Here is a 27,966-nt window from a genome sequence, read left to right on the forward strand (position 1 = left end):
GACCCAGGAGAGACGGGAGTCCAGGCCAAGACCAAGCGTGGGCTTTTCCTCAGAATTTTCACTGGGTCATTCTCTCAGGATGGTGGTACTGTCTTTCCTTGGCTGATCACTGCGATCGTAAAATTAGCATTTTTTAAAATCTCATAGCCAGACACGGGCATGGAACTACTCGCCCAAGCCCAAGGATAGTCAGTGGTGCCACGTGCACGTGAAGCCCTCTAAGAACCGCACAGATACAGCGAATCACCAGTGGAGGAAAATGTAGGATTTCGACTTCATCGGCGCCCACACCAGAGGCCCGGCGAGGAACACCCGCACTTGGTGCAGGAGCACGCAAACGAACCCCCCGCTCTGGCAGCCCGAACGTGGAACAGCATCCTACCAGCTTCTGTTTCTTGTGACATTGCTAGGGCGTTCGCCCCCTCTGGGTCCGGGGCATCGGGACGGGAGTCCCGCCCTTAACCATTCTTCAGAGCTGAGAACACAAGGAGCAGAGGGGAGTTGAGCTACTCTGGAGAGGTGTGTGCCTCGCGGGTTAGGGACAGCTCGAGCTTTCTGGTGGACGCAGCCTAGGGACCTCGGCATAAAAGCAGCTTCTTCACGAAAGCAATATGCTTATGAGAGGGGCCAGGTGCATAATAACATTTCCGTTAGCTGGGTTCCCACAACCTACCCGTCCCCGCTCGTCCTGCAGTTCATCATACAAGCCGGCAAGGGCGGCTCTGAAACCCCAGGCGGGGTGAGGCTGTTGCTGGTGGCGGTGGTGAGAAGGGGGGTCCGTAAGAGGGAGACGAGGGTCCTTGGACTGGGGCCGCCACGAGGGAGCTGGTCCACGGAGGGGGAAAGGCGTGAGAATCAGAAGTCCCTCGCTCTCCTGGAGCCCCGCCCCCCCCCACCCCCAGTAAAGCCCAGCCTGGAAGCGTCCATCCTCGGGGGGGGGGGGGGGGCCTTACCCCCTCCTCCCCGCCCCACCCCTGCGATCCGGCCTGGGGTCGCGGCTCCCCCCTCGCAGGATCCGAAGGCAGCTAACAGGGCAGACCCCTTCTCACCCCCCCCCCCACCCCCGCCCCGGTGGCGCCGGGGAGGAGTTTGGGAAATCGTGTCGGAGCGGAGGCGTCGAGGGTGGGCAGAATGAATCCCGCGTGGGCCGGGCGGACGCGACTCCGGGTCGGGGCGCTGGGGGAGGCGGCGAGGGGCAGGGTGGACACAGCCTTGCCCTCCCCCTCGGCGGGAAGACGGATGGTCCCTGGAGACGCCTGCCCCCACCGCCCCGCTCGGCTCGCCGCGCGGAGACGTCAGAGCGCTCGGGGCCCCGGCGCGGGAGCCCCCCGCCCCGCCCCCGTCCGCGCCGCCGTATAAAGTCGGGGCCTGGCGGCGGCGGCGGCGGCGGCGGCGGCGGCGACGCTCTGCGAGTCCAGGTCCTCGGCCGCCGCTCCGTGCCGAGCGCGCACTCCAGCCTCCCCGCCCGCACCATGCGCCGCCGCCAGCTCCCCCTCGTCCTGCTGGCGCTGGTCCTCTGCCAGGCGCCCCGGGGCCCCGCCGCCCCGCTGCCGGCGGGCACGGGCACCGCGCTGGACAAGATGTACCCGCGCGGCAACCACTGGGCCGTGGGTGAGTGTCCCGCGCGCCGCAGCCCTCGGCGGGACCGTGGCCGCCCGGGCCCCGTCTCCCCAAGCCCTCGGCGTTTCTGGGGCGCCGGCTTTGGGCGGCGGGGAGGGGGGGAGGGAGGATCTGCCCCGACCTTTCCAGCCCGGCACCCCCCTCCCGCCCCCCACCGCCTTCCGCGTCCCGGGAAGACGTCCCCGAGCGGCCTCAGGCCGGGCGGGTGGTCCTTTCCCGCTCTGTTCCCGCTCCCCCGCGGGGACCCGGGCCGGCGCGCGGCGCCCCAACAGCCCAGCCTTCCCTCCGCGCCGACCCCACGCCTCCTTTGACCCGCGCCGTCGCAGCCTGTCCTTGAACGACGTGGGGAGCCGGGTCCCCGAGCGCGTCCCGGGGCCTTGGGGACCCCGGCCGCCGGGAGCGGGACGCGGGCTGCGCGCCGGAGCCCAGCGAAGCCACAGGTGTGGGAGCGCGTCCTGGGGTCCCTGGCCGCTCAGCGCGCGGGGTTGGAACGCCGCCGCGTGTCCGTGGCTCTCTCCAGTTCCCTCGGTCCTCCTGTCGCGGCGGCCGCTTCCTCTCCCCTGCCCTTTTGGCCGGCCCTCCCTCCCTCCCTTCTCGAAGGCTCGGGGCGCCCGCTCCCCGCGCCGATCCCGGCCTCTCCGTCCCCCGAGACCCCGCTGTCCTCCGCCTCCCCAGACCTGCCACCTCGCCCTGCCCCCTAGCTCCTTCCTCCTTCCCGCTGCCCACTCGTCCCGGCCTCCGGGTCCGGGCCAGGAGGTGCGCTGTCCCGGCCCCGAACCCCGGCGGCGAGGACCGGGCGCGGCGGTGGGGCCGGCGACGTCCGGGGGGCGGGCGGCGGGGCGCGCACCCACAGATCCCGCAGCCTCGCGCTGGCCCGGCGTCGCCCCGGGGGTCTCCGCCGCGCCAACCGCAGGCTCCGTCTGGCCAATACGTAACGTCCAGCTTCCTCAGACACCTCCCCATAGGGCCACCTCCGACAGCCCCAACACTTCCCGGGAAGCTGGTCCATCCCGAAGAGGTTTAAGGGGTGGCGGTGGTGGTGTGTGTGTGTTTCCCTATTTCTCTAGCCATCTACTCAGAGTGTGGGAGGGTGTGTTGGAAAGACACTTGCTAATCCAAGTATCGGGCGGTTCACAGATGGTGTGAGGACCAGGACGGATTTCTGGGAAGAGGTGAGGCTGGAACTGTCACGCCCTCAGCTCCACTGCTGGGTGTGCCGGCAGAGAAATCCAGAGCTCGGTGGGGGGTGGGTGGGGGGGATGTGCAACGGGGTAGTTAGTTTCCATCGTCGCTACAAGAACTGTCTGCCAAGTTTGGGCAGCCCCGAGGTGAAGGTGTTTGTGATCTCGGAGGGACACCCGGAACCCAGCAGGCATGGAGAGGAGAGGCCGGGATGGGTGAAGGTGAAAAACCCCTACCCTTGAAGAGAGAAGGATATTTGCAAGGCATTACAGAAGCCAAGCCTAGAATTGATACTTGAAAGGGGCTTTTGGGAATTTAGAGGGAGTGGCCACCGTCCAGTCCAGCCATCAGCCAGTGCGCTCTCAGATTTCCAATCTCCTTTTGCTCCTCCATATTTTTGTACTAAAAAAAGGCTTATTATTAGGTAACCCTTGCAGGCTAAAAGCAGAACAAGAGAGTTATTTGGGAAGCTAGAGTCAGGTCGTTTCTGATGCAAGCCAACCTCCATGGCTGTAGTCCCACAGCACATCTGTCCCCCCACCCCACCCCACCCCCCACCCCCCAGGACTTAGGGTGTCTGGCATTTAAACACCCTTCCTTCCTGATGGTGCTTGGACTTTCCTAGAACACACCGACCAGCGGCCACCCCAAATTTTCTTATTTTCCTATTTGTTCTCGAATGCACTCTTTTTCTCTCTTGGCTGGCTGCGCAGAGCTGATTAGAACAAGAGACAGAGGGAGGTGAAGTAGAAAATCACAGTTGGGTCTAAAATAACATTGGGATTGAGAGAAAGTTTGCTTTGGACAGACATGCTCTCCGTGGGAATCTGAGCACTCATAAGCATGAATGGTGTTGTTAGGTTTTAAATTTAGCCCTCCACTACCATAAGTAAATGTCTGTCCTCCTCAATCCCTGAAGACTTGCAGTTTCATGTTAATTACATCAAAACGAAAGCTACATATTGCTGTCCATGAGGAAGCTGTCAGCACCAATTTGCAGGTTTGTTAAGGGAATTGCTTCTTGCAGCTGAGAGAGACATGGTGTGGCAACGGAAAGCAAGTTAGCAGATGGAAAACTTAAATTCTTATGTGGCTTGATGTTTATGGAAATGTTTTGTTTGTGCGATGAAAATAGAGGTCCACACCGACGCTGGTAACTCTCCCCTCCGCTCCCATGAAATGCTCCTGGCAGTGCCTCTAACTTTGATGCCCAAGCGTGTCCTGGCAGGCTGCGTTCGGAAACACCGGGGTTCAGCTGCAGGTGCCTTTCCATTGTAGGGCTGCCCCCAGAAACTGTGAGATGTAGTTTAAGGATCACTCCAGAAAAAAACCCAGCTCTTAGAAGTGCTCAACACTTTGTGTCTTAATGGATATTTTCCTAAGTTGAGGTGATCGTCAGATTTGGAGCTCAGGAAAATTGCTTTATGTTTCAAACCTGCTATTTTAGTGGTATTTTTAAGCGATTATAAGGGACAAAAGTTGTTTTTTGGTTTCTTTTTTTACTTCTGGCCAAGGTTTTATTGTTTTCAAGGGCCTGTCTTTTGTCTATGCTGAGGTCTCTATTACTATGATATGGACACGTAACAAACGGTGATGGGAGAAATAGAGGTGGACGGGTCATCCATATCCACGTTGCCATGGAGACGGTTATTTCGTTGGTAGTTGCCAGCTCCAAAGTGAAATAGGACCCAAGGAGTGTGTGCATCCCTGGGACGTTGTGGATGGTGCACTTCCAGTCCTCATAAGCAGACCGTGGATCTGGGGGTAGGAGTCTGAACACCACCCACCAAACGTGCAAATATGCACACTGTCACAAGGTCCTATGTTCAATCAGCCACAGAAGGGAGGATTGCTTTATCTTCCCGTTTCAGAAAAGTCCACCAAATTATTCGGGCATGACAACAATGTAGTTCCTATTTGTAAAAACATCTCCGTTGCCCCCCCCCCACCCCCCGCTTCATTGGCAGTAACACCTTTCTCAGTTCTAGCATCCTGATGAGAGCAATGAGGGAGAGCAAGAGGGACCGAGGTCATCACTGGAGCATCAGGTTCTAATCCTGCCTTCCCATTATCGTGATTCAATTTCCTCCATGTAAATAAAGCCAAATGCTTCGCTGCTTCCTGAGCAGTTGTGCCCCGTAATCACTGTTAGGGCTAAGAGCAAGGTTATTTCGTGGCTACCCGGCCCCCCCCCCCCCCCCCGGTGACCAAGCAGATAGGTGAGGTGCCAGGCCTTCAGGATTCCACTCGTTCGGTCGGGAGCACGTCCCAACTGTGTGGGGTGGCATGTCCTAAGTGGGCTGGCAAGTGTTCAGACGGCAGTTCAGTAAAACCCCTTGTGAAGGCTCCCCGATACCCACCGAATTAACGTCTCCGAGTCACCTAAGGAGTCACGATCGACCGATATATGATCCCCGGTTCCTCGTTCTAACATCAGCCTTTTGTAGGCCTTACCCTTCTCTCCAGACCCCAGACTGATTTCTTCCTGCCTTGTATTTTCAGGAAGTTCAAAGACGCTTCGAAGCAGAGTCACGGGGTAGAGTCTAGACTGTGAGCTGATTTTAATCCTAGGGTCTTCGCTTACGCGTGGGTGACCTTTGACAAGTCTCGTTTGCGTCCAACTTATTGTGGGGTAGATCGAGCGAAACGTCCTGTAAACACCCGCCTGCCGTAAAGTCACAGCAAGGCCGTCGCTGTTGGCGGACAGAGCTCTCGTCAGGTTCACTGACTGGGGTCTGTTACATATTATTCCCACGCCGTTTACCTTAGATGCTTCTAAGGCCGGGCAGCATCGGAACCGCAAAGAGCTTTCCTTGCGACCTTTCAGTCAAAGGCATCGTTGGTCTCCTAGTCTCAGGAGTTTAAGAGTCCGATAAGTTCCAACTGCAGAGAGACGGGGGTAGGGGAGCACTGACGAAAGTCAGATAATGTGAGTATTATCAGCACGGGGCTAAGGTGTTAGCAAGCAGAGCAGACCTTGGATTCCATACCCACATCTGACGCTATGGCTATCCCCACTTGCCTACATGAATTGCCACGTTTCTAGTGGCCTGGCCTCCCGCACAGCAACCTTTATTCATTTATGTGGCGGGAACGCATCCCTGGAGCCATCGGTAGACTTTCACGGAGTCTTGTAGACATCTGCACGTACGGGGCTGCTCCGTGTTGCTCGGAACCTGTGTCGAATCGGTTTTTTTCATCACATACCCAACAAGTGAGAATTTCTGAGCGACCTTTCTTGGATTCAATCTCAGCCCGAATTCTAAGAAAGTTGAGATGAAAACTTCCTTTGGTGCAGTTGTGTTAGAGGTAAGAGGAGAGTAACTTGTTTCATCACAAGGCTTTTCTTTTCTTTTTTAAAAAAAAATTTTTTTTCAACATTTATTTATTTTTGGGACAGAGAGAGACAGAGCATGAACGGGGAAGGGGCAGAGAGAGAGGGAGACACAGAATCGGAAACCCGCTCCAGGCTCTGAGCCGTCAGCCCAGAGCCCGACGCGGGGCTCGAACTCCCGGACCGCGAGATCGTGACCTGGCTGAAGTCGGACGCTTAACCGACTGCGCCACCCAGGCGCCCCAAGGCTTTTCTTTTCGGTAGTCCACAACTGACCGAGGAAGATGTTGAACCTCCGTCACGCGGGTGGGAACAGGAGGCGGCGCGCCCAGAATCGGCGGTGGCATTTTAGATATGGAAGGTTCCTCAGGCCTCATCTAGTCCCACCTGTTCATTCGATAGTTGAGGAAATTGAGCCCCGGGGATGCTCAGTAACTTGGCAGAGGTGACCTAGCCCGTTAGCCGAGGTGCTGGGGCCAAACCAAGGTCCCCTGAGTTGCAGTTTTCAATTTCGTCCAGCTGATCGCACATGTCGAACAGGGAACAGAAGACGCCAGACGTTTGCCAGAACTAACTTCTGATAATAAAACGCTGTTTATTCTGCACCTAGGAGGAAGCAGTACCAAGCTAGAGGGGGCTCCTTTGAAATTTCTGGTTTCTCCGTTCCCCTGGGCTCAGTCGGTGGCATTCTGTTTTTGTGTTTCTTTTTACAGGGCACCTGATGGGGAAAAAGAGCACGAGAGAGTCCCCGTATGTTTACGAAGGGGGGCGTCTGAAGCAGCAGCTGCAGTATATTCTTTGGGAAGAAGCTGCAAGGAATTTGCTCAGCCTCATGGGAGGAAAGGGGACCGGAAACTATCAGCCGCCTCAAAGGGAGCTCCTGGCCATCCGCCAGTCCCCTTGGGATTCCCAGGATGGCAGCGCCTTTAAAGTTGTAGGTTCAAAACATAAAGGTACAATGTGCTGGGGAAGTGGGGTGGGGTGGGGGTGTTTGGGGAGAGTCACGGGGAGGTTAGGTGTGAGCAGAGAAGAATAAAATTGTTTAGATGCAGGCCTCCGCAGCCACTTAATTAGGCAGACATCCATGCACGCCGAGAAACGAACAGACCCTTCCTTGTTCTTTCTTTCCACCAGAATAGGCGATGTTTCCTCCTTGCATCTCAGAAGGGTATTGGTTCCATACTCCAGTTTAGGAGGTTTATGAATCACTGCGTTTAATAGCGATTGCGCCCTGATGAGATTTGTTTTTTTCAGCCCGCCGGGCCCTCCCAGAATATTTTGATGGTGGGGCCAGAAATTATTTGAGTCAATTCCGATGTTTGTTTTGGGTGAGCACTAGTGGGAGGGGCGCTTCACACAGGCTTTTAGAAGAGAGCATTCTGGTTTGCGACCTTCTACGCAAAGTGGCACTCTTGTAGAAGGGAAGCGAAAACAATCATACCAAATGGGCGTTGCTTAGATACAAAGGCAGGAAATGGGATGGGAAGGAGAAGAAGATGTAAAGAGAGGAAGCAAGGCAACGGCAAATGAGGTGATTCTCATCGCCCTTGAAGAAGTGTCCGTGAAATTTATATAAACGGCAAAAATAATAAAACTGAAATTCTTGCAATCCTAGTGATGGGCAACTTGTACCTTAAACTAAGTACTGGCCTGAGCAGTTTGCCCGCATTTTCTCTGTGAATGCTCACAGCAGCCTTCGGAGGAAGATTCGAGAAAATCCTACAGTTCTCTCCATTTTAAAGGTGAGGAAACAGAGAGTAGGCACATAGCTCTTCAGCGGCGAGAGCAGGGCAGGGGCCGGCGCTGTGTCCCTTGGATGGTATGCTGCCCTGTGAGACGTCTCCTGGGGACCGGCTGGTCCTCGCTGACCTCAAATATGAAGGATGCAGGCTACAGAAGTAGCGTGAAGGACCTCGGGAGGAAGACTCTAGTAGCCTTCATTCACAAAGAAAATCTGGATTCAATCAACGGATACAGAAATAAGTAGCAACTTTGCACAAAGTCCTGAGTGATGCTCTCGCTCACATCTGCGGTCTAGGTGTCACGACCGGCTCCCTTCTTTGTTGGGGGGGTGACATGGCCCCGAGGGCTTGGGGGGGGTTTGTGACTGACTTCTCAGCCCCTGGCTGAGGCCTTTTCTTGGTCAGCTGACTTTATGGACTTCCTGTGGCTGGACGTCCAACAGCAGTGCCTTCTCCTTTGAAGACTAATGACAATTGCCATCACAAAACCCTACAAAGCAATTTCACAGACGCTGAAATGGACGTACACTCACAGCTCATGCGTTTTGTTTAAATTTGATTTTAATGTTTATTTATTTTTGAGAGAGAGAGAGAGACAGAGCGTGAGTGGGGGAAGGGCAGAGAGAGAGAGGGAGACACAGAATCCGAAGCAGGCTCCAGGCTCCGAGCTGTCAGCACACCGCCCGACGCGGGGCTCGAACCCACGAACCGCGAGATCGTGACCTGAGCCGAAGTCGGGCGCTTCACCGACAGAGCCACCCAGGGGCCCCCCCGGCTCATTCATTTTTGAACGAAACTACAACATCCCTTTGAGTTGCTTTATTCCTCCAAACCCGGCCCTGCATAACTTTGGAGGGTTTTCAAAACAAATTCAGCTCTGTCCTTAAAGATCAAAATTTTCCTGCCATATTCAGAAGAACATTCTGTAAGCAGCGAAGCCAATTATGAAAGAATAGGTCTAGAGAGATCTCTGAGTGGTCGTAGTACAGGGTGGGTTGAGTGGGCAGTCACAGACAGTGAGTGTTTCAGGGGGACAATGTTTATCAGCATTCATGTGACCGGAGGGGAAAAAAATCATCTTTTTTATAATCAGGCCTCGCTTTCCTACTATATCTTTTTATGTTTTGGTCTTCTTTACAAGTTTAGAAAGCCCATTCCATTTCATTCCACCTTAGGTTGAATAATTAACTATTGCACACGTGGGTACCATTCTTTTGGATACATTTCCCGGCGATATGAAAAAAGTCAATGGCTGGAGTCGTTGTTGCCTAGACCAAAAGAGTCTGTTACCCTCCTTGCTTTGGAAATTCCATCTTCGTGAAAGAATGTGGATGTGCAAATTGAAAACACCTTACAGTTATCTTAGTCACCAAGAGGGAGTACCACGAGAATAGATCTATTAGAAATCCATACATCGCTCAGTGTTAGAAAGAGGTTTAATAACTTAGCCAAGCATTGCCAGAAGGTGGCAGCCGGAATTTTCAGGGACTGAAGGACTTTTCTTAAAATTAAATTCTACTTGGGGCGCCTGGGTGGCGCAGTCGGTTAAGCGTCCGACTTCAGCCAGGTCACGATCTCACGGTCCGGGAGTTCGAGCCCCGCGTCCGGCTCTGGGCTGATGGCTCAGAGCCTGGAGCCTGTTTCCGATTCTGTGTCTCCCTCTCTCTCTGCCCCTCCCCCGTTCATGCTCTGTCTCTCTCTGTCCCAAAAATAAATAAACGTTGAAAAAAAATTAAATTCTACCCACATATGCTCTCCTCACCCATTTCGGTAATAAAGCATCAAGTCCTCTTGCCAAGTCTCCCAGAGCTGTAGTCAGAAACTCTGAGCATCTTCCTATGTTTTGGTGACAAAGTTATTTACTTAGTTCAGCAAAGATTTATGTAAATGTGCACTGAATCTAGACCACTCTATCCTGGCAAATAAGCTCCAGAACTTTATTAGTAGCTATGGCCAATCATTTTCAAGGTTAAGCTTAATCTTTTTTTTTTTTTTAATGTTTATTTATTCTTGAGAGAGAGAGAGAGAGAACGGGGTAAGGGCAGAGAGAGAGGGAGACCCAGAATCCGAAGCAGGCTCCAGGCTCTGAGCTGTCAACACAGAGCCCAACCTGAGGCTCGAACTCATGAACCGAGCGATCATGACCTGAGCCGAAGTTGGACGCTTAACCGACGGAGCCACCCAGGTGCCCCAACCTTAATCTTTTAACTGTACCCTATCTCAAAAAAAAATTAATGGAACGTTTACCCTATGGTTTCTAGCACACGAAGCAATGTTCAGGTCAGCCCGAGGGCCTGATCCATAGCCCTGGATGTGGCCGTGGAATGTCTTGAGTTTCAATGAAGGTTGAAGCTGGCCTGTGGGTTGCCGGACCTACAGCAATGTTCCCTGCAGCCTTAGTTTTTTTCTCTTCTTTGGTGGACCTGAAAGGGCCTGTGAGTGCATTGCAGAGGGTGTTACGGAAAGGAAGGAAACTTTTTGAAGGCAAGTCTGCCCTCACTTTTAAGGGATGACTCCCACTGCCCCATCAAATCAACATAGAGAATTGAAAGGTTTTATTTTGTAACATGTGAAACGCTCCAAGGGAAGTTCCAGATACAGGAGAAGCAGCAACATGTCCTGAAGAATAACTAAAAATTCTCCGATTGCCCCGACAGTTGCTCTGAGGCAGCAGAGTGAAGTTACCCCCCACCTCAAAGAGAGCTCCTCCCGCCCCAATAACGGGCAACCCCCCCCCCGCCCCGCCTCCAGGCGTTGATCTTCCTAGGTTACTAATTCCTCTTTTCCTTGTAGCTTTACTTCCATTCCCTTGAGCCAGACAGCTCAGATTCAATATTTTGAGCCAATGCAGGGGCTTCCTGGATTCTTCCCCTCACCCTCCCCTGGCCCCTTTTATGACCCGTGGCTCATATTGCGAGATGGATGGTAGCATCGTCAGGCAGACTGGCGAACCCTTAATAGTGCAGCCTGGGCTTGTGGAGAAGAGCAAAACTAATTGGTCGGTGTGGGAATTGAACCCCAGGCCCTGGCCTCATTAGCACCTGGTCAAAACAGTTGAGCCACAGAGCAGGTAATAACTGGTCTGAGAATATCAGTAATTCCTTTATTAGAAACAAATGGCTGGTCTAACCATTGGGGAGCCTGAACTGTCTGAGAATCTTGGCAAGTGTAATAAGCTCTTTTTGAAAAGCGTTTTCTCATCTCAGCGTATAGAGGGTGCTCTATGGGAACAAAGACGTATTTCAAAATTAAAAAGAGCCAAAAGAGGTAGGGGGCTCCAGAAAAAGAGGAAGTGAGTTTCTCTCTCTTGGGGGGGCGGGCGGGGGGACGGCTGTGGTTCTCCAGCGTGAATGTACTCAGCATCATTTGGAGGATTTCGGAAAGCCCGGATCGCTGGGCTCCACCCTGAGTTTCCAATTCAGTAGATCTGGCGTAGGCCTAGGAAGTTGCTTTTCTACGAAGCTCCGAGTGACGCTGATGGTTTGTTTGTTGGGAATGCGTTTGCTTCTAGCATTAGAACTTGAGTATCGCGAACGATGTTTGCTTAACCCTTTCTCGTATTTTTCAAGCTGGTGGACTCTCCTCCAGATTCTCAACGTGACGGAAGGGACCCCCAGCTGAACTGACAGACAACAACAGCCTCTCTCAAAGAAGCAAAGCAAAACCCTTAAGAGACTGTGTTCTACACGCATCAATTCCACTGGATCGCCAACCAGATTTCCTGTGTGCAAAAACACTTAACCATTCCTGTATCTTTCAACCTGGACTACATTCACAATTTTCGAGTGGCATCTTCTGCTCTGAACTTGTTTGCTGTGCATAATTAATTGTCCATTAAGAGTCTTCCAGTGAATGCTCTTTACATCTGGGCTATTTGTCCATTAGCGTCTAGCCCCCGACCTGTTAGCACTCACAATAAAAACGTAAGCACGATGTCCAAAGGGCCGGTCGTGCTCTTATTTCAATTCCAAATGAAAAGCTGTGGCAGAGATTAATGAACAATTTGATAATGAACTTGGGTGCGCACTGATGAAGGCAGGCTGCATTTTTAACTCTCCCCTCCGAAGGTCGCTTACTGCATCCTTGTAGTTGGCTTATAACCTTTCTAGAGGCTTCAACTAGAAGCTCATATTCCCTTATCCTTGCCATTACATGGGTTAGGCTGAAGGTAGAGGCCTGTTTTTCACTTAATTCCCAATTTTTCAGCCTTTACCATGACTGGGTATTTGGCCAATGTTATCAATATTCTCCTCATAACAGTTTTATAAGCTGAGAAGGAGCATTCTCATGTAATAGATGAGGAAACAGCATTAGAGAGGTCCAGTGACTCAGCCAAGGTCACATAGTAGATGGAAGTAGGATTCAAACATCCAAAGGCACCAGATTTTCCGCAGCATTTAACTTTGCCCACATTGTCTCGTTTTTAACCTCCCCTTCAGTATACTTAAGCCTAGCAAATAGGGCTCTTTCCTCAAAACTTCATGGCCAATCTGGGAGGAAAGTGGTCGCCACCGACAGATTTAGCCAGCTCCACAGCAAGAGGAGAAGATGAATTCGGGAGATTCCCTTCCATTTCCAGAGGACACGGCCTGGTGGTTGGTAACACTCACCGGTTCCAAATTTATCATGACATTCACACATGAACAGATTTTAAAGCTTTGTGCCGTATGTTTAGATTTCCTTCATTTAGGGAAATCACATTTGAAACAGGAGAGGGGTTTGTCTCGCTCTTGTTTTGATTGTCAAAGAACCACGTAAGATGCGATGTTTTCGTTCTAATTTCTTTTAAAACCATGTTGACTCACAACTTACAACAGAGCCAGATCTGGGGAGCTACGTGCAATGTGTTGTCAACATCCTGCCACCTTCCTCTTCCTGAGGCTTTTCTGGTGTCTTTCCCAAGAACTGGGTCAGCTAAAGTCTGCCATGCAGCTGTTGATCAAGGGGGTAAGCCCGATCACAAGGACTCGCCCTCCGACAGGACACTCGTGAAGATGGAAACAGTGTTCCAGACCTAGGGGGAGCTTTCTCTAACGGTGACCTTTCAGGAAGGGAGGGAAAGGCAAAACTCCTGGAACCACTCCGTCTAGACTGTCCCTTCTTTGCTTGTGTCGTGAAAGTAGATGGGGTCCTGTGTTTGGGCTGCAATTATTTTTTCTCTATGTGTTCCAAGACACAAGAACAGCTCCCTCAAATCTCCTGACCCTTGCAGGGCTCCTCTGTACCAAGGCAAGTTAGCATTAGAATCCGTTTATTTAAGAGATACACGTTTCCCTACTAGAAAAGCTTTCTCTTCCTCCTCCTCCTTCTTCTTTTTCTTCTTCTTCAAGTTTATTTATTTATTTTGAGGGAGAGAGAGAGAGAGAGAGAGCAGGAGAGAGGAGCAGAGAGAGAGAGAGAGAGGGAGAGAGTCTCCCAAGCAGGCTCTATGCCATTAGCTCGGAGCCGGACTGGGGGCTCCCTCCCATGAACCATGAGGTCATGACCTGAGCCAAAATCAAATCAAGAGTCACTTAACAGAATGAGCCACCCGGGGGCCTCCAGAAGAGCTTTCTTGAACACTCCTCTGCAAGCGCAATCCTATCCCATATCATAGTGTGTTCCCCGCTGGGTAGGGTTAAGTTTTAGCTGCAAATAACATCCTCCCCGGTTCGTCTTAGTAGAAAAGGAAATTTTCGGAGAACATACTAGGCAGGGAAGACGGAGAAATGGGCTTAAGGCTAAACCAGCAGCTTCCAGGATCAAAGCCACGCCCCCGCCCCGGGCGATGAGGTGGTTCGCGCATGCCCCGCTAGCCCTAAAGCATTCTGCAGAACTGCCTGAGCGGATACTCTCTTCCCACTGGCTCTGTCGCCCCTTGTGCCCGAAGTGATAGGTGCCCCCTGGGAAAGCTCCTTCAAAGCTTTTTGGCTGACTTCCACATTAGAGTTTTGAACGTCTGTGTCTGATTGGTGGACCCCAGATCACGTGTCTGGATTGAGCCGCAAGGGAAACTGGGAAATGTAGTTTTGAGGCTTCTAGCTTGGGAAAACGGGACTAAAATCATGGGACGCTATCAAAGAAAGGAGCGGGGGTTCACACGATATGGTCAGAGACAGATAACATGTCCCCCCTCTCCTTTTTTTCTCAAAAAAAAAAAAAAAAAGAATTCCCTCTTTGATTTCTGCCCATCCTCTTTTAGAGAACAGTTAACATCCATCCGGGAGACTCTAGGGACACAAGAGCCCGGTGGCTGTTTTCTATGGCACACAGACCAGGTGTGTGTGCATAGAGCAAGAAGAGAAGATCGCTTTTAAGAGGTGACAATATTTAGAAGCCCTTGCGGCCAAGCAGGATAAATAGAAGGAAGAATCCAGAAGGGAAGAAAGCAACAATCACCTTCAAATTCGTTCTTTTGGAAACACAGTCTTTTTTTTTTTTTTTTTTTTTAAGTGGTACAGGGTAGATTGCTCAGGGTAATTTGGCAGTCTTTGCTTGCCATCAGAGGTTCGGTAACACACCAAGCAGGCATTTCGAGCTGTGCAGTACAATTTCCAGCCCCGCAATGCCCACCTTTCAGTTCCTCCTGGGGCTACTTGCTCATCGCAAAGCATTTTAACCCAGCTCAGATGAGGAGGCAGTCATTTAAGTAAATTGTGGAATTTACGTTATTTATCGCCTCGACCAAAGGCCGCTTCATTCAGACACCGTGGAAGAGCTTCTTCAAGGGAAACCCACGGTGACAAACGATTGCCATCCCCAAAGCAGAAGCACCATGGTCATCACGGAAAGGGTTCTCACCTTTGCCTCTTGGGGCCTTGTGTTTTCCAATTAATCACTTCCTTAATTAGACCCACATAAAACACAGAAACATCTCTCTGTTTCCCCTCTGGCTTTCCTTCCACTCTCCCCAGCCCACATAATTTACAGAACATATACCAACAGAGGTGGCTCTAACCACGGGTGGATTGAGACAGTCTCCAAGGAGAGAATGAGAATGTTCTTGGTCCTTCCACTCAGCTGCGGTAATCATGCCCTGCTCTTGCCTCACTCCTCCACTAGAGAACATTCTGGTGGCTCTCCCCCAGCTCTGTCTCCAGAGACCCGGGAGAGTCCATCCCTCCCGGATGGACTCTCCTCTCTGGGTAGGACTACGATCTCGCTCCTTGGGGGAACGGATGTTACCTTTCCACACTTCTGCAGGGGCCATGATATTCGGGCACAAAACACGCCCGCCCTGCTATTTGAAATCTTCAGCCTTTGTCTTTGAGTGAGAACTGGCCAGTTCCAGCCACAAAGGAGGCTGAGAAATGTAGTTTTTCCAGCTGGGGACATTGCTACCACCCGTCCTTCCCACACCCTCCCCCCACCCCAACAGCCACGTTCCCCTTCATACTAATAAAGAAAAGAAGAGGGAGGATGTTGGGTAGGCAGTATTTGCCATGTCAGACTATGACAGGATTGAATTCCAGGATGGAGTTAGTGGGTCGTGACACGGACACGACCGGAAGACTTCTAGACAGTATACTTTCTCTGTGGCCCGACCTATATATCCTTCATCTTTGAAAACAAGGGACTGAAATAGACATGATGTTTTGTGGGTTGGATGTTATCTTTAATCGCTAAAAGTAAACCTAAGATGTGATCCTTTCCAAATACCTATTAGCATGGAAAAGCCCCTTCCGACTGCGTCACACCTGTCTTTGTACGTGGATGCGTGTGTGTGTGTTTGTGTGTGTGAGAGAGAGAGGGAGAGAGAGAAAGAGAGAGAGGTAGATTTGCACTCTTTCGCGCACATTCCTTCAGGAACGGGAGGACTTGGTAAACAAACGGGAAGAAGGGAGCCCAGAGCCTCGTTTTTTGGTCCGTTTGCCTTTTTGTTTGTTTTGTGTTTCAGCTTTTGGGGGGTATAACGGACGGACGAAAATTGTGTCTATTTAAGGTATACAATATGGTATGCTGATACACATACACATTGTGAAATGTTTGCCACAATCAAGCTAGTTAATACAGCCCTGACTTCACATCACCTTTCCTTTTCTTTTTCTTTTCTTTTCTTTTCTTTTTTTTTTTTTTTGATGCAAAGAGTTAAGATCTCCTTTCAGCAAATCTCAAATATCCAATACAGAATTATTAACCACAGTCACCACGCTGTGCATTAGATCTCCAGAATGTATTCATCCTGCACAACTGAATGCTGTGCCCTTTGACCAACGCCTCCCCTTTCCCCCTGTCCCTGAGCCCTAACAGCCACCATTCCACTCTGCTGCTTTGAGTTCAACTTTTTTGGGTCCTACTTATAAGTGACTCCACGCAGTTTGTGTCTTTCTGCGTCTGGCTTATCTCACTTAGCTTACGGACCCCCGGTTTCACCCGCATCATCCCAAGCGATAGGGTTTCCTTCTTTCTAAGGCTGAAACATATTCTACCGCCTCTAAACACTGCGTTTTCTTTATCCATTCAACCATCCACAGACATTTCAGTCTTGGCAATTGTGAGTAATGCCACAGTGAACATGAGAGTGTAGATATCCCTTCGAGACGCTGATTTCATTTCCTTTGGGGGCGCAGAGGTGGGATTGCTGGATCATGTGGTGGGTCTACCTGTGGCCAGGCTTTTCTTTGCCCTGTGATCAGATTCATTAAACTAACTAAGGGGTGATGAATGAACGATTCCACCTGACTCTAGATGCAAAAGAGACTTTACCGTAGACCTTCGAGAATGAACATTGTGCCAGTCGGGACACCTTGGCTGTTAGTAACAGAAACCCTTTAATTCAGATTTGCATAGAAGATAAAAAGACTTATTTTCTCACATACAAGAACTCCACAGGGAGGTGGGATTCAAGGTTGTCTAGTTCAATTTAATGTAGGGACTCAGGGGCGCCTGGGTGGCGCAGTCGGTTGAGCGTCCGACTTCAGCCAGGTCACGATCTCGCGGTCCGTGATTTCGAGCCCCACGTCGGGCTCTGGGTTGATGGCTCAGAGCCTGGAGCCTGTTTCCGATTCTGTGTCTCCCTCTCTCTCTGCCCCTTCCCCGTTCATGCTCTGTCTCTCTCTGTCCCAAAAATAAATAAACGTTGAAAAAAAAATTTTAATGTAGGGACTCAAACAGATCCCAAGGATGTGGGTTTTTCCATCTTGACCTCTGCCACTGGCAGTTCGGCTTTGCCCTTAAGCTGCCTTCTCTCATGGTCACAGGATGGCTGCTGGAGTTCCGGGTGTCACATCCAGACATGACAACCTCCAAAGGAAGAAGAGAGGCCATCTCTTTTTAGGCGGCACATTATTAATAGTGATAAATCCTTTCCCGGAGGTCTCTCATCCCTCACCTCAGTGACCAACGGGGCCACAGGCTTGCTCTAACCCTGCCACTGATGAAGGGAATCTGACCACTAGGGTTGACCTCCCCTGATTAGGATTTACCGATGAGTCACGCGGCGGGAGGGGCAGGACGCTTAACAAAATCAAGACTCTCTCGGTGAGGAAGGAGGATGGAATTGAGTTGGGATGGATGGCAGAAGTGAGTTGGGATGGATGGCGGAAGTGAGTTGGGATGGATGGCGGAAGTGAGTTGGGATGGATGGCGGAAGTGAGTTGGGATGGATGGCGGAAGTGTGTTGGGATGGATGGCGGAAGTGAGTTGGGATGGATGGCGGAAGTGAGTTGGGATGGATGTCCAACGCGCGGCAAGCACGAACCTCACTCCTCGCGACTTCACCCAACCCCGGTTGGATCCGTACAGCGATTTCAAAAGGCAGTCCCTCCTAGTAAGGACAGACTCGCTGGGTTTTAGTCCGCTCTCAAAATGCTCACGCCAAGGCCTCCCATTCGTTAGAAGACCGCGAGTCTTTACGAGCGGGCAATAGTCCGTTGCTGTTGCTTGAAGCACTGATGTTGGACTGCAGTCGACAGGCCGCCCCTGGCTTCAGTCCAGGCGTCCCTCAGCCTGTACCGCGTTCTTTGCCCCCCAAGACAGATGGCCACCACGGTAACAACATAAATGCCCCTCTGACTCCACCACCGAAATAAACAGAAATGAAAAGGAAATAGGGAGCTTCAAACTGGTTCTCCCCCCCAGCAATTTCCCGAGATGCCCCAGCTAGAAGCAGCCTAAATGGGCAGGCTGGGGGTTGGTCTCGAATTAAAACAAAAACCAAAACAGAACAAAAAAAACCCTGGAAAGTCCAGACAAGATTGTAGAGACGGCTCCTTTCTTCGCGCTTAATTCCTGGGGTCGGCAGGAGAAAAGAAAAGGGACTAATGTGGAAAACAATTTAGTTAGTCGTCGGGAACTGGAACTGGCCACCTGCTGGTCAGATGCTACTATAGACATGCTATTCACCGGAACAGTGTCTTCAAAAATTAGGATCTGTAGCACAGATTTAAAAATCTATCCAGGTCGCAAGCTCTTGCAAAATCCCGCTCTCCCTAAAGGCCATCGCTGCCTGGGGCTGTCCCCGGGGACAGGGCTCACCTTGTCCACTTGGCCACAGTCCTCACCACACGTTAATGTCCACCCCTCTCTGCTTACCTGGGTGTGTTACCTGCCTACCCACTCTAGGCATGGAGGTTATGATCCCGGTTTAAGGTATGTGGGGGGCAGGGGGACTACTCCACGCCTTTTTCAACAATATCGTTTAAATTCCTGTCCCTGCTTGTGATTCTCTAGTTGTGTGAGCAATGTTTTGAAAGGGTTTTACCGCATACCATTTGCTGTCCCGACTGATTCTGAAGACTCACTCCCTTCCTAGCCGGTGGCCGGAAAAAGTAAGAAAGTCTGTTTAAGGAGAGGCAAAATCGGGGCACCTGGATGGCTCAGTCGGTTGAGCGTCCAAGTCTTGGTTTTGGCTCAGGTGGTGATCGCACGGTTCATGAGATCGAGCCCCGCGTGGGGCTCTGTGTTGTCAGTGAGGAGCCTGCTTGGGATTCTCTCTCTCCCTCTCTCTCTCTGCTCCTCCCCTGCTCACATTCCCTCTCTCTCTCTCTCTCAAAATAAATAAATAAACATTAAAAAAAAAAGAGGAAAAATCACTAGACAATGCCATTCACTCTGAAATGCTGCTGGTAAAAAACGTCCTTGGTGAGTGAACCGAGCTGGAATCGAATCTCGTGGGGAACTCAGGACCAGACCATGTAACCCCAGAGATTCTTCTGTGAGGCTCTCACTGTATCTGGAAACAAACCAAACAGCAAGACCCTACGTGGAATCCTGATGAAGAACTCTGGTCTGTGCGGCACCCACCCCGTCTGACCTCCCCCTGCTTCAAATAGTCTTGTGGCTCTTCGTGTGTGTGCGTGTGTGTGCGTGTGAGAAAGAGAGAGAGAGAGAGAGAGAGAGAGTCGTGTGAAGTGAGAACCTCTCTCAAAATTTGAAGATGTCAAGAGGCGTCTACGTCCGTCTTCAACCCCGGCGGGGCAGTGGCGCCCCCTCCCCTCCACCCTCCTCACTCGCGCAGGGGCCGAGGCCTGGGCCCCGCCTTTGACTTATTCTCTCGCCTTGGGGCTGACCTTCTTCCTTTTGGGTTGGCCGAAAGCCCAACGATGCGATCTCAACCACCTGCCCCTTAAACGAGAAGCCATTCATCGGTTGACACTTAAAGGAAATGGGTCACAGGCGTCCTAGCCGAGGCGGGTGGCAGGAGGATGCCGCCTGTGGCCCCGGTGCACGACCAGAGTGACTCCGAGGTGGCCGCGTTTCTGGCATCGCTGGGTAAGCCTGTGGCTTCCAGAGTAATCGAGGGAAGGAAATCTCTGGCCTCACGTGGTGGCTGGGGTGACTTATGGCTTTAGTTTCTAGTAGACCCCCACCAGGATCCGTCCGTAGGTTTTAGATTTCCTGCTCAACCAGAAGGCCGACACCCCAAACTCTTTATTAAGAAGTCCCACCGTGAGGCCCAGTATTCGTCCGCACGTGGCCTCTCCGTCCATCTCCTTCTCGATGGATGTTCAAATGGTTTTCCTGTTGCCCCATGGCCCCGGTGGTCTCTCTGTGTGCAGAGAGCTCACCTGGGTGAGCTTTCCCAAGTTCATGACAAATCATGGAACTCTGCTGCTCAAAACTTCCCATAGTCTCTCTCTATTCTCAGGTGGAAGGTCAAATCTCTAGAACAGTCTGTTGCCCTGCCTGGTCTGGCTGCTGCCTCCAGCCTCGCTTCTCCCCACTTGGGTCTCACTGGTCTCCTTTTTAGTTCCATGGATTTACCAAGCTCTCGGCGACTGCAGGACCTTTGCACATTCTGCTGCCCCCCCTTTTACATTCATGTCTTGACTTAAATGTCACTTCCTCAGAGAACCCATCCCTTTCATCGCCACTCCTCCCAAGTAGGTGAAACGTCCTTTTTTAATTGAAAACCCTGAGATAATTATAGATTCACATGTAGTTGCAAGAAATAATTCAGAGAGATACCTTGTACACTTTGCCCAGTTTCTCTTAATGGTAATACTTTGCAAAGTTGTAGTACGATATTGCAACCCGGATGCTGACATTGAAATGGTCATGTGATTTTATTCAGATATCCCAGTTACCCCTGCACCCATTTGTGCTTGTGTGTGTGTGTGTGTGTGTGTGTGTGTGCATTTTGGGCTCCACACACTTTTAGCACTTTGCAGGTTCGTGTATCCACTGCCACCATCAAGATACGGAATGGTTTGGGGACACCTGGATGGCTCGGTTGAGCACCTGACTCTTGATTTTGGTTCGGGTCATGATCTCAGGGTTGTGGGATTGAGCCCCACATCAGGCTCTACGCTGTGCATGGAGTCTGTTTGAGATTCTCTCTCTCTCTCTCTCTCTCTCTCTCTCTGCCCCTCTCCCCTGCTCACGCATGCTCTGTCTCTAAAAAAAAAAAAAAGATACTGAGCAGTTTCAACACTGTGCTGTCCCTCTTGACGCCCTTTTGTACTTCATTCTCTGCCCTGCCATCACCCTCCGCCTGGCAAGCACTCATCTGTCCTCCATTTCTCAAATTTGTCATTTCAAAAGTATATAAATGGGAGTGCAGAGAACACAAGTCTTTTGGAATTAGCCTTCTTCCCTTAACATGATTCCCCGGGGATGCGTTTGAATTGCCACATGTGTCCCTGGTTGACTCTATTTTGCTGAACAGGATTCTGTGGTTTGTGAGTCACTTTGTTCAGCCACTCACCTGCGGGGCGGGGGGGGGGGGGATTTGTGGGCTGACTCTGGTTCTGAGCCTCCACGACCATTCTTGGGCGGGTTTTTGTGTGAACATGTTTCCAAGTTTCCAACTCACGTGGCAGCCCTCGGTACCGTATCCCGTCCCTCAAGCACAGCCCAGCTGTGTGTGTCATCGGATCCCTTTCGGGGCCAAGTCACTTGGGGTTGGTTATCAGATACTACCCAGCCTTGGGTCTCCATACGGCTCCTTACTAGCCAGTGTATAAATACACGAAACAATAGCAAGTCCCCAACGCTGTTACCTTTCACGTAGTGAAGTCCTGAACCCCCCACCCCCTGCCTGAGAATGTGACCTTATTTGGAAATCATGTTCATTATTAATGAGGGAACTTAAAGTCTTACTGAAGTGGGGCAGGCCCCTAATCCAATAGGACTGTGTCCTTATGAAAAGGGGACATTTGGGGGGCACACACGCATGGAGAGTGGCTCTCACAAGCCAATGAATTGCCAGAAGCTAGAGGGGCGCCTGGGTGGCTCAGATGGTTAAGAGTCGGACTCTTGATTTCAGCTCAGGTCATGATCTCACGGTTCGTGAGTTCAAGCCCCGCGTCAGGCTCTGTGCTGACAGCTCAGAACCCAGAGCCTGCCTCGAATTCTGTGTCTCCCTCCCTCTCTGCCCCTCCTCCAATCACACTCTCTCTGTCTCTCTGTCTCTCTCAAAAATTAATAAACATTAAAAAAAATTTAAAAATAAATTCAAGTTAATTAACGTATAACGTATAGAGTAGTATTGATTTCGGGAGTGCACAACAGTATTTAAAATTTGTAATTTTGACCCTGCGGTGCAAATAACAAATAATGAAACATTTTAAAATAGCCCTTATTGCCGGCCCTGCTGGAAAGGAAGCATTCCAGTATAAGGAAGCTTCTAGTGCGCGATCAGCAGGTGAAGTTCTCAAAATGGCCATCAGATGGCACCCTCAGCCAAATTACTGAAAATAAGTGCATTAGCTGGGCACAACTTTGCAGCTGGGAGGACAGTAGAGGCCCTGAGGTCTAGCCCCCTTTGTTTCACAGCCCAGGAACTCCAGCCAGACAGACTACTTTGCCTGAAGCCACATATCAAGTTGGTGGCGGAAATGAGGTTCCCGTGCCCTCCTAACAAGAAATCCAGTCATCTCTCTGTGATGGTACTTTTAAAGGGGCGCTTCTCACCCCGAATGAAACAAAATCCACAAAAGACAGAGGAGAGTCCTTTGAATCCTCACACAGCCCTGTGAGCTGAGTACAAAGCCTTGCAGGCGAACCCCGGAGCCTGGAACAGAGGCTTTGTTTGGTCAAATGCTAGGCAGTCACATTAACAGGGGGCTCGTTGGCTTTCACAGGGGAGTGGGGGAGGACCAAGGAGGGGAATTCACGGATGCAACAAGACGGACTGATCCTGGGGAAGTAAGAAGACTGTGGCCAGGGAAACCAAAGAGAGATCCCTGGGGGAGATGAGCTTTGAACTAGGGTTAGACACAGAGGAAAAGGCGACAGACACGGGACAGTTAGCATGCGCCCAGGTGAGACAGCAGGAGCAATCCTACATGTCAGCAGGCCTGGCCCTGTGCAAATGGCACCCTGGTTCCCTTGGGCTTCGGGCCTCCCTCTTTTCATGCTCCCTCCTCGCAGGCACCCCCAGCCCCATCTCTACCTCTCTGAACGGCCCCGGGCAGAAAAGGTCCTCTCTGGCCAAGCTTTGGCATCACAGAATAAAGTTAAGGGACTGCTCTGTTTTCAAGAGAGCTGGCATTTTCGGCTGGTCTGTCATTTGGGACGAAAGGGTATTGCCCACCTTGAGTAATAAAATGGAGACGGAATTGGGGGCAACAAGATGCCGTCCAGGTTGCTTGTTTAGAGCCGAGGGTCTCTGCCACCAAGAGGGGTCGACGGGGAAGGAAATGGGTGAGTGAGGCATGCAGGGTGAGCCTGGAAGGGCAAAGACGAGCTGAGAGTTGAAACTTGCAGGAGAAGCGCCAGGGGCCAGGCTCACCTGGCAAGGGGACAGCAAAATGAAGACGCTTTTTAGGGAAATTATTCCAACACAAGTGCCTAAGGGGATGGAAGAGGCAAGAGCTCGGCGGAAAGACCGTGCTGTGTTTTTTAGACGACTTGGGGGTATAATTCACATACGCTAGGATTTCACCCACTGACGGTAGGCTGTTCAATGGTTTTCAGCATATCCAAAGATACGTGCCGTAATCCATAATCACAGCCCATCTTAGAACATTTCCATCATCTCAAGAAGAAATCCTTTATCCATCCCCCCCCCCTCTGTCCCCATGCCCGTGTCCGCCAGCACGAAGCAGCAGCAAATCGATTTTCTGTCTATGTGGATTTCCCCATTCTGGACTTTCATATGAATTTCCACGTGTGTGGTATGGGGTCTTTTGTGACTGGCTTCTTTCACTTCACATCATGCCCTCCAAGCCGCACGGGCGTTCTGACCCCTCCACATGCTCACCAACGCCTCTGGCTGCTGAGTTTTTGATCCTAGCCATGCTGATAGGCGTGGAGGGATGTCTCGTGGCACTTTTGTCTTCCATTCCCCTGGTGACCCTGCGTATCAGGTATTTTTCGTGTAATTTTCTCTCTTGCTTGTCGATTCTCCGTTTCATTGATTTCCCCTCTGATGCCTGTTACTTTCTCCCTTCTGCTCACCTCAGGTTCCGTCCGACCTTCTTTTTTAGTGTCTTAAGGCGGAAGCTTAGGTTGTAGATTTCAGGCCTTCTCAGAGCGGGCAATTTGCTGCTCAACATCGCTCTAAGCCCTGCTCTAGCTACATCCCAGAAATGCGGGTATACTGCACCTTAATTTTCCTTCACCTGAAAGCATTTTCTACGGGGGAAGACACTCCAGGTGGAGGGAAGAGCTTGGGGGAAGGCATAGGGGTGCGAGAGCTCAGGACAAGTTCAAGGGCGAGCCGAGGTGGGCAAAAGCAGAGGGCGTGTGGAGCAGAGTGCGTGACGGAGACAGGGAAGTTGGAGCCTTAGGGTAGAAAGGACTGAAAAGTTTATACTAAACGAGTTTCAGATCATCGGGTGCCACAGTTAGGACGCTGTGTTGTTTCACTTTCTTCCTAGGTGTGGAACGAGAGGAGGTGCCGGTGGGGGCTGGGCTGCCACCGATTAGTTTCCAGGCAGCAGGAGATACTGGCAGCATCTGCGAAACAGCTGCATCCCGGCCCCCTGTAGGAAGCAAGAATGCGGTCTTGTGCTTTTCATCCCTGGCTAATTTTTCAGTTTTAAAAATGACAGCAATCTCTTAAAGTGTATTTATTTTTGAGGGAGAGAGAGAATGCGAGTGAGGGAGGGGCAGAGAGAGAGGGAGACAGGGAATCCCAAGCAGGCTGTGCACCGTCAGCACAGAGCCCGACTTGGGGCTTGAACTCATGAACTGCAAGATTAAGAGCGGAGCGGAAATCGAGATTTAGACGCTTAACCCCCCCAGGTGCCCCAATAATGGCGACTTTTGTTACCGATTCTTTCTCTTTTGAAACCCTCTTTCCTCAGTTTCCGAGCCCCCACACTTCCCCGGTTTCCTCCTGTCACTCCCCTGGTTCCTCCAACACTGGCCACCAAATGCTGGCGTTTCTCAAGGCTCTGACCTCGGTGTCCTCCCGCTACCCTGGGCCCCCTCCCCCTGAAGGGCCCCCTCCCTCCTCCTCCCTCCTGTATGCCCATGGCTTCAATTACCTTCTGTTGCCCGAGCTCAGCGCCCGGATCCTTCCCCTGAGCCCCAAACCAGTACTTGGAGTTGTCTTCAGTCAAACGCATTTGACCAACACTGAACTAAAAACAAAAATCATTTCTCAGCCTTTTGGCCAAGTTCGAGCCAAAGTAGTATCTGTTCTTAGCAGTTTAAGATCTGATAGGTCCTGGAGCTGAAGACAATACGCTCAATGGATTTGGGGAGCAGGGAGAGGGAATACGGGTTGTTGTGTTCACTCTGTGCATGACCCCATATTGCAGGAATGGTGCACACACACACACACACCCCACACACACACATACACCAGGGGCAGCAGCAACAACAAAAAACTGAACTGACAATCTCCTCATTCAATCTCCAACCTGGCCACCTTGTCGCCACACGAGGCCAAGCTTCCATTTTCCCTCAGTTACTGCAATAGCTTTCTGATTGGTCTTCTAGAACCTTCTCTTCCCTCTTTCCAAGCTCTTCTCCACGCTATATAGGCAGGATGATCTATAGGGCATGACCATGTCACCACCTGCCGCAGACGTGAGTTGGTTTTGGGTTCTCCTATGTTGGGAAATCCCCCGCCTTATGAGTCTTGGCAAGCCACACACTTCTCGAAGTTGTCCTATGGATCCCGCCAGACCAGCCTAGTTTGAGAGCCTTAGACAAGCCCTGTTCCCTCTTCCTTTGCCAATGCGGTGACCTCCTGTACCCCTCAACTCCTCCCTGTTTTCTTCTGTTTCCCCTTCAGGGTTCAGTCTGTCACTTCCTCGGGGAAGTCTGCCGTGATTTCGCGACTTCACAGGCTAAGGCAGCTTTCCTTGTGATAAGGTGTCATAGAATGTGGCGCTTTCTCTGGGATCACACACTCCTTGTGTTAGTTATTGCTCATCAATTACTGGGTGCTTCCATGGGGTCAGGCACTGAATATTCTGAGAAGAATCTGACAGCGGCCTTTAAGGATCCTACAGTTTCGCCGGGGACCATAGACAACACTACGGGATAAGTACTAGAAGAGCTTCAAGTGGACATCGACAAAGTGCTCTCGGGTGTGTGCTGAAGAGGGAACAAGGAACTGACCGCTGCAGGAATGCAGGCCAGGGGCACAGAGGGCAGTGGCATCTGAGTCAGGTCCTGACGGAGGTTGCCGGGAGCGGGAGGGTGGGAAGTCCTTCCAGGCAGAAGGACCATTTGTGCTCAGAGCCACAAAGTGAAAAAGCACATGGCGGGCCAGTGAGCTGCCGCGTACTCTGGTGTCACTTGAACGGAGGGCAAGAAAGGAAAGAGGGAAAGAGGAAGGCAAGGAAAGAGGGAAAGTGCCAGAGACAAACCTGGAAAGATGGGTCGGGTCAGATTCAAAAGAGCCTCAGAGGCCATACTCACCAGGAGCTCAGCTTTTGTCCCGTTGGCCTTAAGGAATTGTTTCAAGCAGAGGAATTGTTTGAGATACTAATTCTGGCTATAGTGTGAAGGGTTGATTGAAGATTGATTGCCAAGCAGATCCATATGGAAGCCACATCTTTATAGCTCCAGAGCCTAGCGGAGAAAGAGAAAGAGAAAGAGAAAGAGAAAGAGAAAGAGAAAGAGAAAGAGAAAAAGAGAAAGAGAGAGAACTCAATAAATGGTTGTAAATGAATCATGAAGAAACCACCATAACATCGGAGCATATGTGGTAAGTGCCGCAAGAGAAACGCTGCCTGGGGGAGAGAGAATGAAGCCCCGAACTCGAGAACTGGCAGAGAACGTCAAGGACAGATGAATGTGGAAGTGTTCTGTCTGAAGTAAGAGCAACGCAGCTAAGTAATTAACTGCAGGTAGGCGTTAAAGGAATGGGTGAATTAGGTCTGGGTGTGGCTGACAGTGACACAAAATAGACTTCAAATCGCCCTGATAGCAATCCAGAGCCACTAATGGTGCTCCGGTGTCAGGGACTTAGCACATATGGTCCCTTCTGTCCTGTTACTCAACCCCCTCAACACATGGCTTCATGACATGGTCCAAGATGGGTTCTCCGGCACCGGCCTTTCACACCTGCCTGGGGGCAGCAGACTCAGGAACGGGGCAGGGGCAGGGCGGGCTGGTCACCTTTAAGAACGTGCTTCCTAGAAGTGTCTTCCTTCTAGGACACTGGTATAGATTTAATCATATCTAATTGGCAGGAAGGCCAGGAGGTGTCTTGCTTCTGGGCAGCTAAGATTTGGAGGCTATATGGCTGGGAAAAGTAAGAGATGGAAAGGACATGGAAAATAACTTGTCCCAAGGCTTCAAGAATGATTCTCATATCCCTTGGGTGGCTAGGAATGAAGACAGAAGGGTTTTAAGGAGGTTTATTGGAAGCCACAGAGCACAGATGAGTTAAGTTTTGTTTGGAACGTAATCTATTTTGGATGGCCTCTGGAACATCACATGGAGGAAAACAGTAGGTACTTGAAAACATATGAGGAAATGGGTCCGTTCCACGACTGAGACCATGCTCCTTGAGGATGCAGATCCTTTTCAAAAAAAATTTTAGGGGCGCCTGGGTGGCGCAGTCGGTTAAGCGTCCGACTTCAACCAGGTCACGATCTCGCGGTCCGGGAGTTCGAGCCCCGCGTCGGGCTCTGGGCTGATGGCTCAGAGCCTGGAGCCTGTTTCCGATTCTGTGTCTCCCTCTCTCTCTGCCCCTCCCCTGTTCATGCTCTGTCTCTCTCTGTCCCAAAAAATAAATAAACGTTGAAAAAAAAAATTAAAAAAAAAAAAAATTTTTATTTATCTATTTTTATTTATCAGAGAGAAAGAGTGTGAGTGGGAGAGGGGGGCAGAAGGAGAGGAAGAGAGAGCATCTCAAAGAGGCTCTGCACTCAGTGGGGAGTCCTATGTGGGGCTCGACCCCGGACCCTGGGACCAGGACCTGAGCGGAAATCAAGAGTCAGATGCTCAAGTGACTGAGTCCCCCCCAGCGGGCATTGTCCGGGAGGGTGGAGATTCTTATTGTCCATCACTACATGCCTGCCTTGCCTTACGGGTCTCCAGAAGGGATCAAGATTGCAGGACAATTCAGAGGGTGAAAAAAATTCAAGGTCCATTTTTTTTAAATATATAAAAGTACCAATGGAGAGACTATATCTAGACTCCAGCTACTGTTAGCCCTGGAAAGAACTTTCTCAGGGAACTTTTGAAGAAAGGCACCATTGTATACCATCCATTCAAAACCTACTGTGAACACACACCCACGCCAAGTACTGAGCA

At 51.2% G+C, this 27,966-nt stretch overlaps 1 protein-coding gene and 1 non-coding gene across 4 annotated transcripts; both read left to right on the top strand.

Moving 5' to 3' along the window:
* Nucleotides 1-1,374: 1,374 nt before the first annotated feature.
* LOC109493482 (gastrin releasing peptide) lies at nucleotides 1,375-11,811 on the top strand. Of its 3 annotated transcripts, none has more exons than XM_045042429.1 (3): nucleotides 1,375-1,611; nucleotides 6,850-7,089; nucleotides 7,752-8,438. In XM_045042429.1, the coding sequence occupies exons 1-3, from the start codon at nucleotides 1,473-1,475 to the stop codon at nucleotides 7,814-7,816; spliced, it is 444 nt and encodes a 147-aa protein (XP_044898364.1). In that variant the 5' UTR covers nucleotides 1,375-1,472; the 3' UTR covers nucleotides 7,817-8,438. The 3 variants fall into 3 exon arrangements, with proteins under 3 accessions (XP_044898364.1, XP_023097816.2, XP_023097815.2); XM_023242048.2 differs by lacking the exon at nucleotides 7,752-8,438 and adding an exon at nucleotides 11,448-11,811 and having other exon boundaries at nucleotides 1,378-1,611; XM_023242047.2 differs by lacking the exon at nucleotides 7,752-8,438 and adding an exon at nucleotides 11,448-11,811 and having other exon boundaries at nucleotides 1,379-1,611; nucleotides 6,850-7,070.
* Nucleotides 11,812-24,842: 13,031 nt separating this feature from the next.
* LOC111557412 lies at nucleotides 24,843-25,033 on the top strand. Its single transcript, XR_002737457.1, has one exon. It is a non-coding gene; the product is annotated as a U2 spliceosomal RNA (small nuclear RNA).
* The last annotated feature ends 2,933 nt before the right edge of the window (nucleotides 25,034-27,966 follow it).

The sequence above is a fragment of the Felis catus genome, chromosome D3 (assembly GCF_018350175.1).
Source record: "Felis catus isolate Fca126 chromosome D3, F.catus_Fca126_mat1.0, whole genome shotgun sequence".
In the NCBI taxonomy this organism is placed as follows: domain Eukaryota; kingdom Metazoa; phylum Chordata; class Mammalia; order Carnivora; family Felidae; genus Felis; species Felis catus.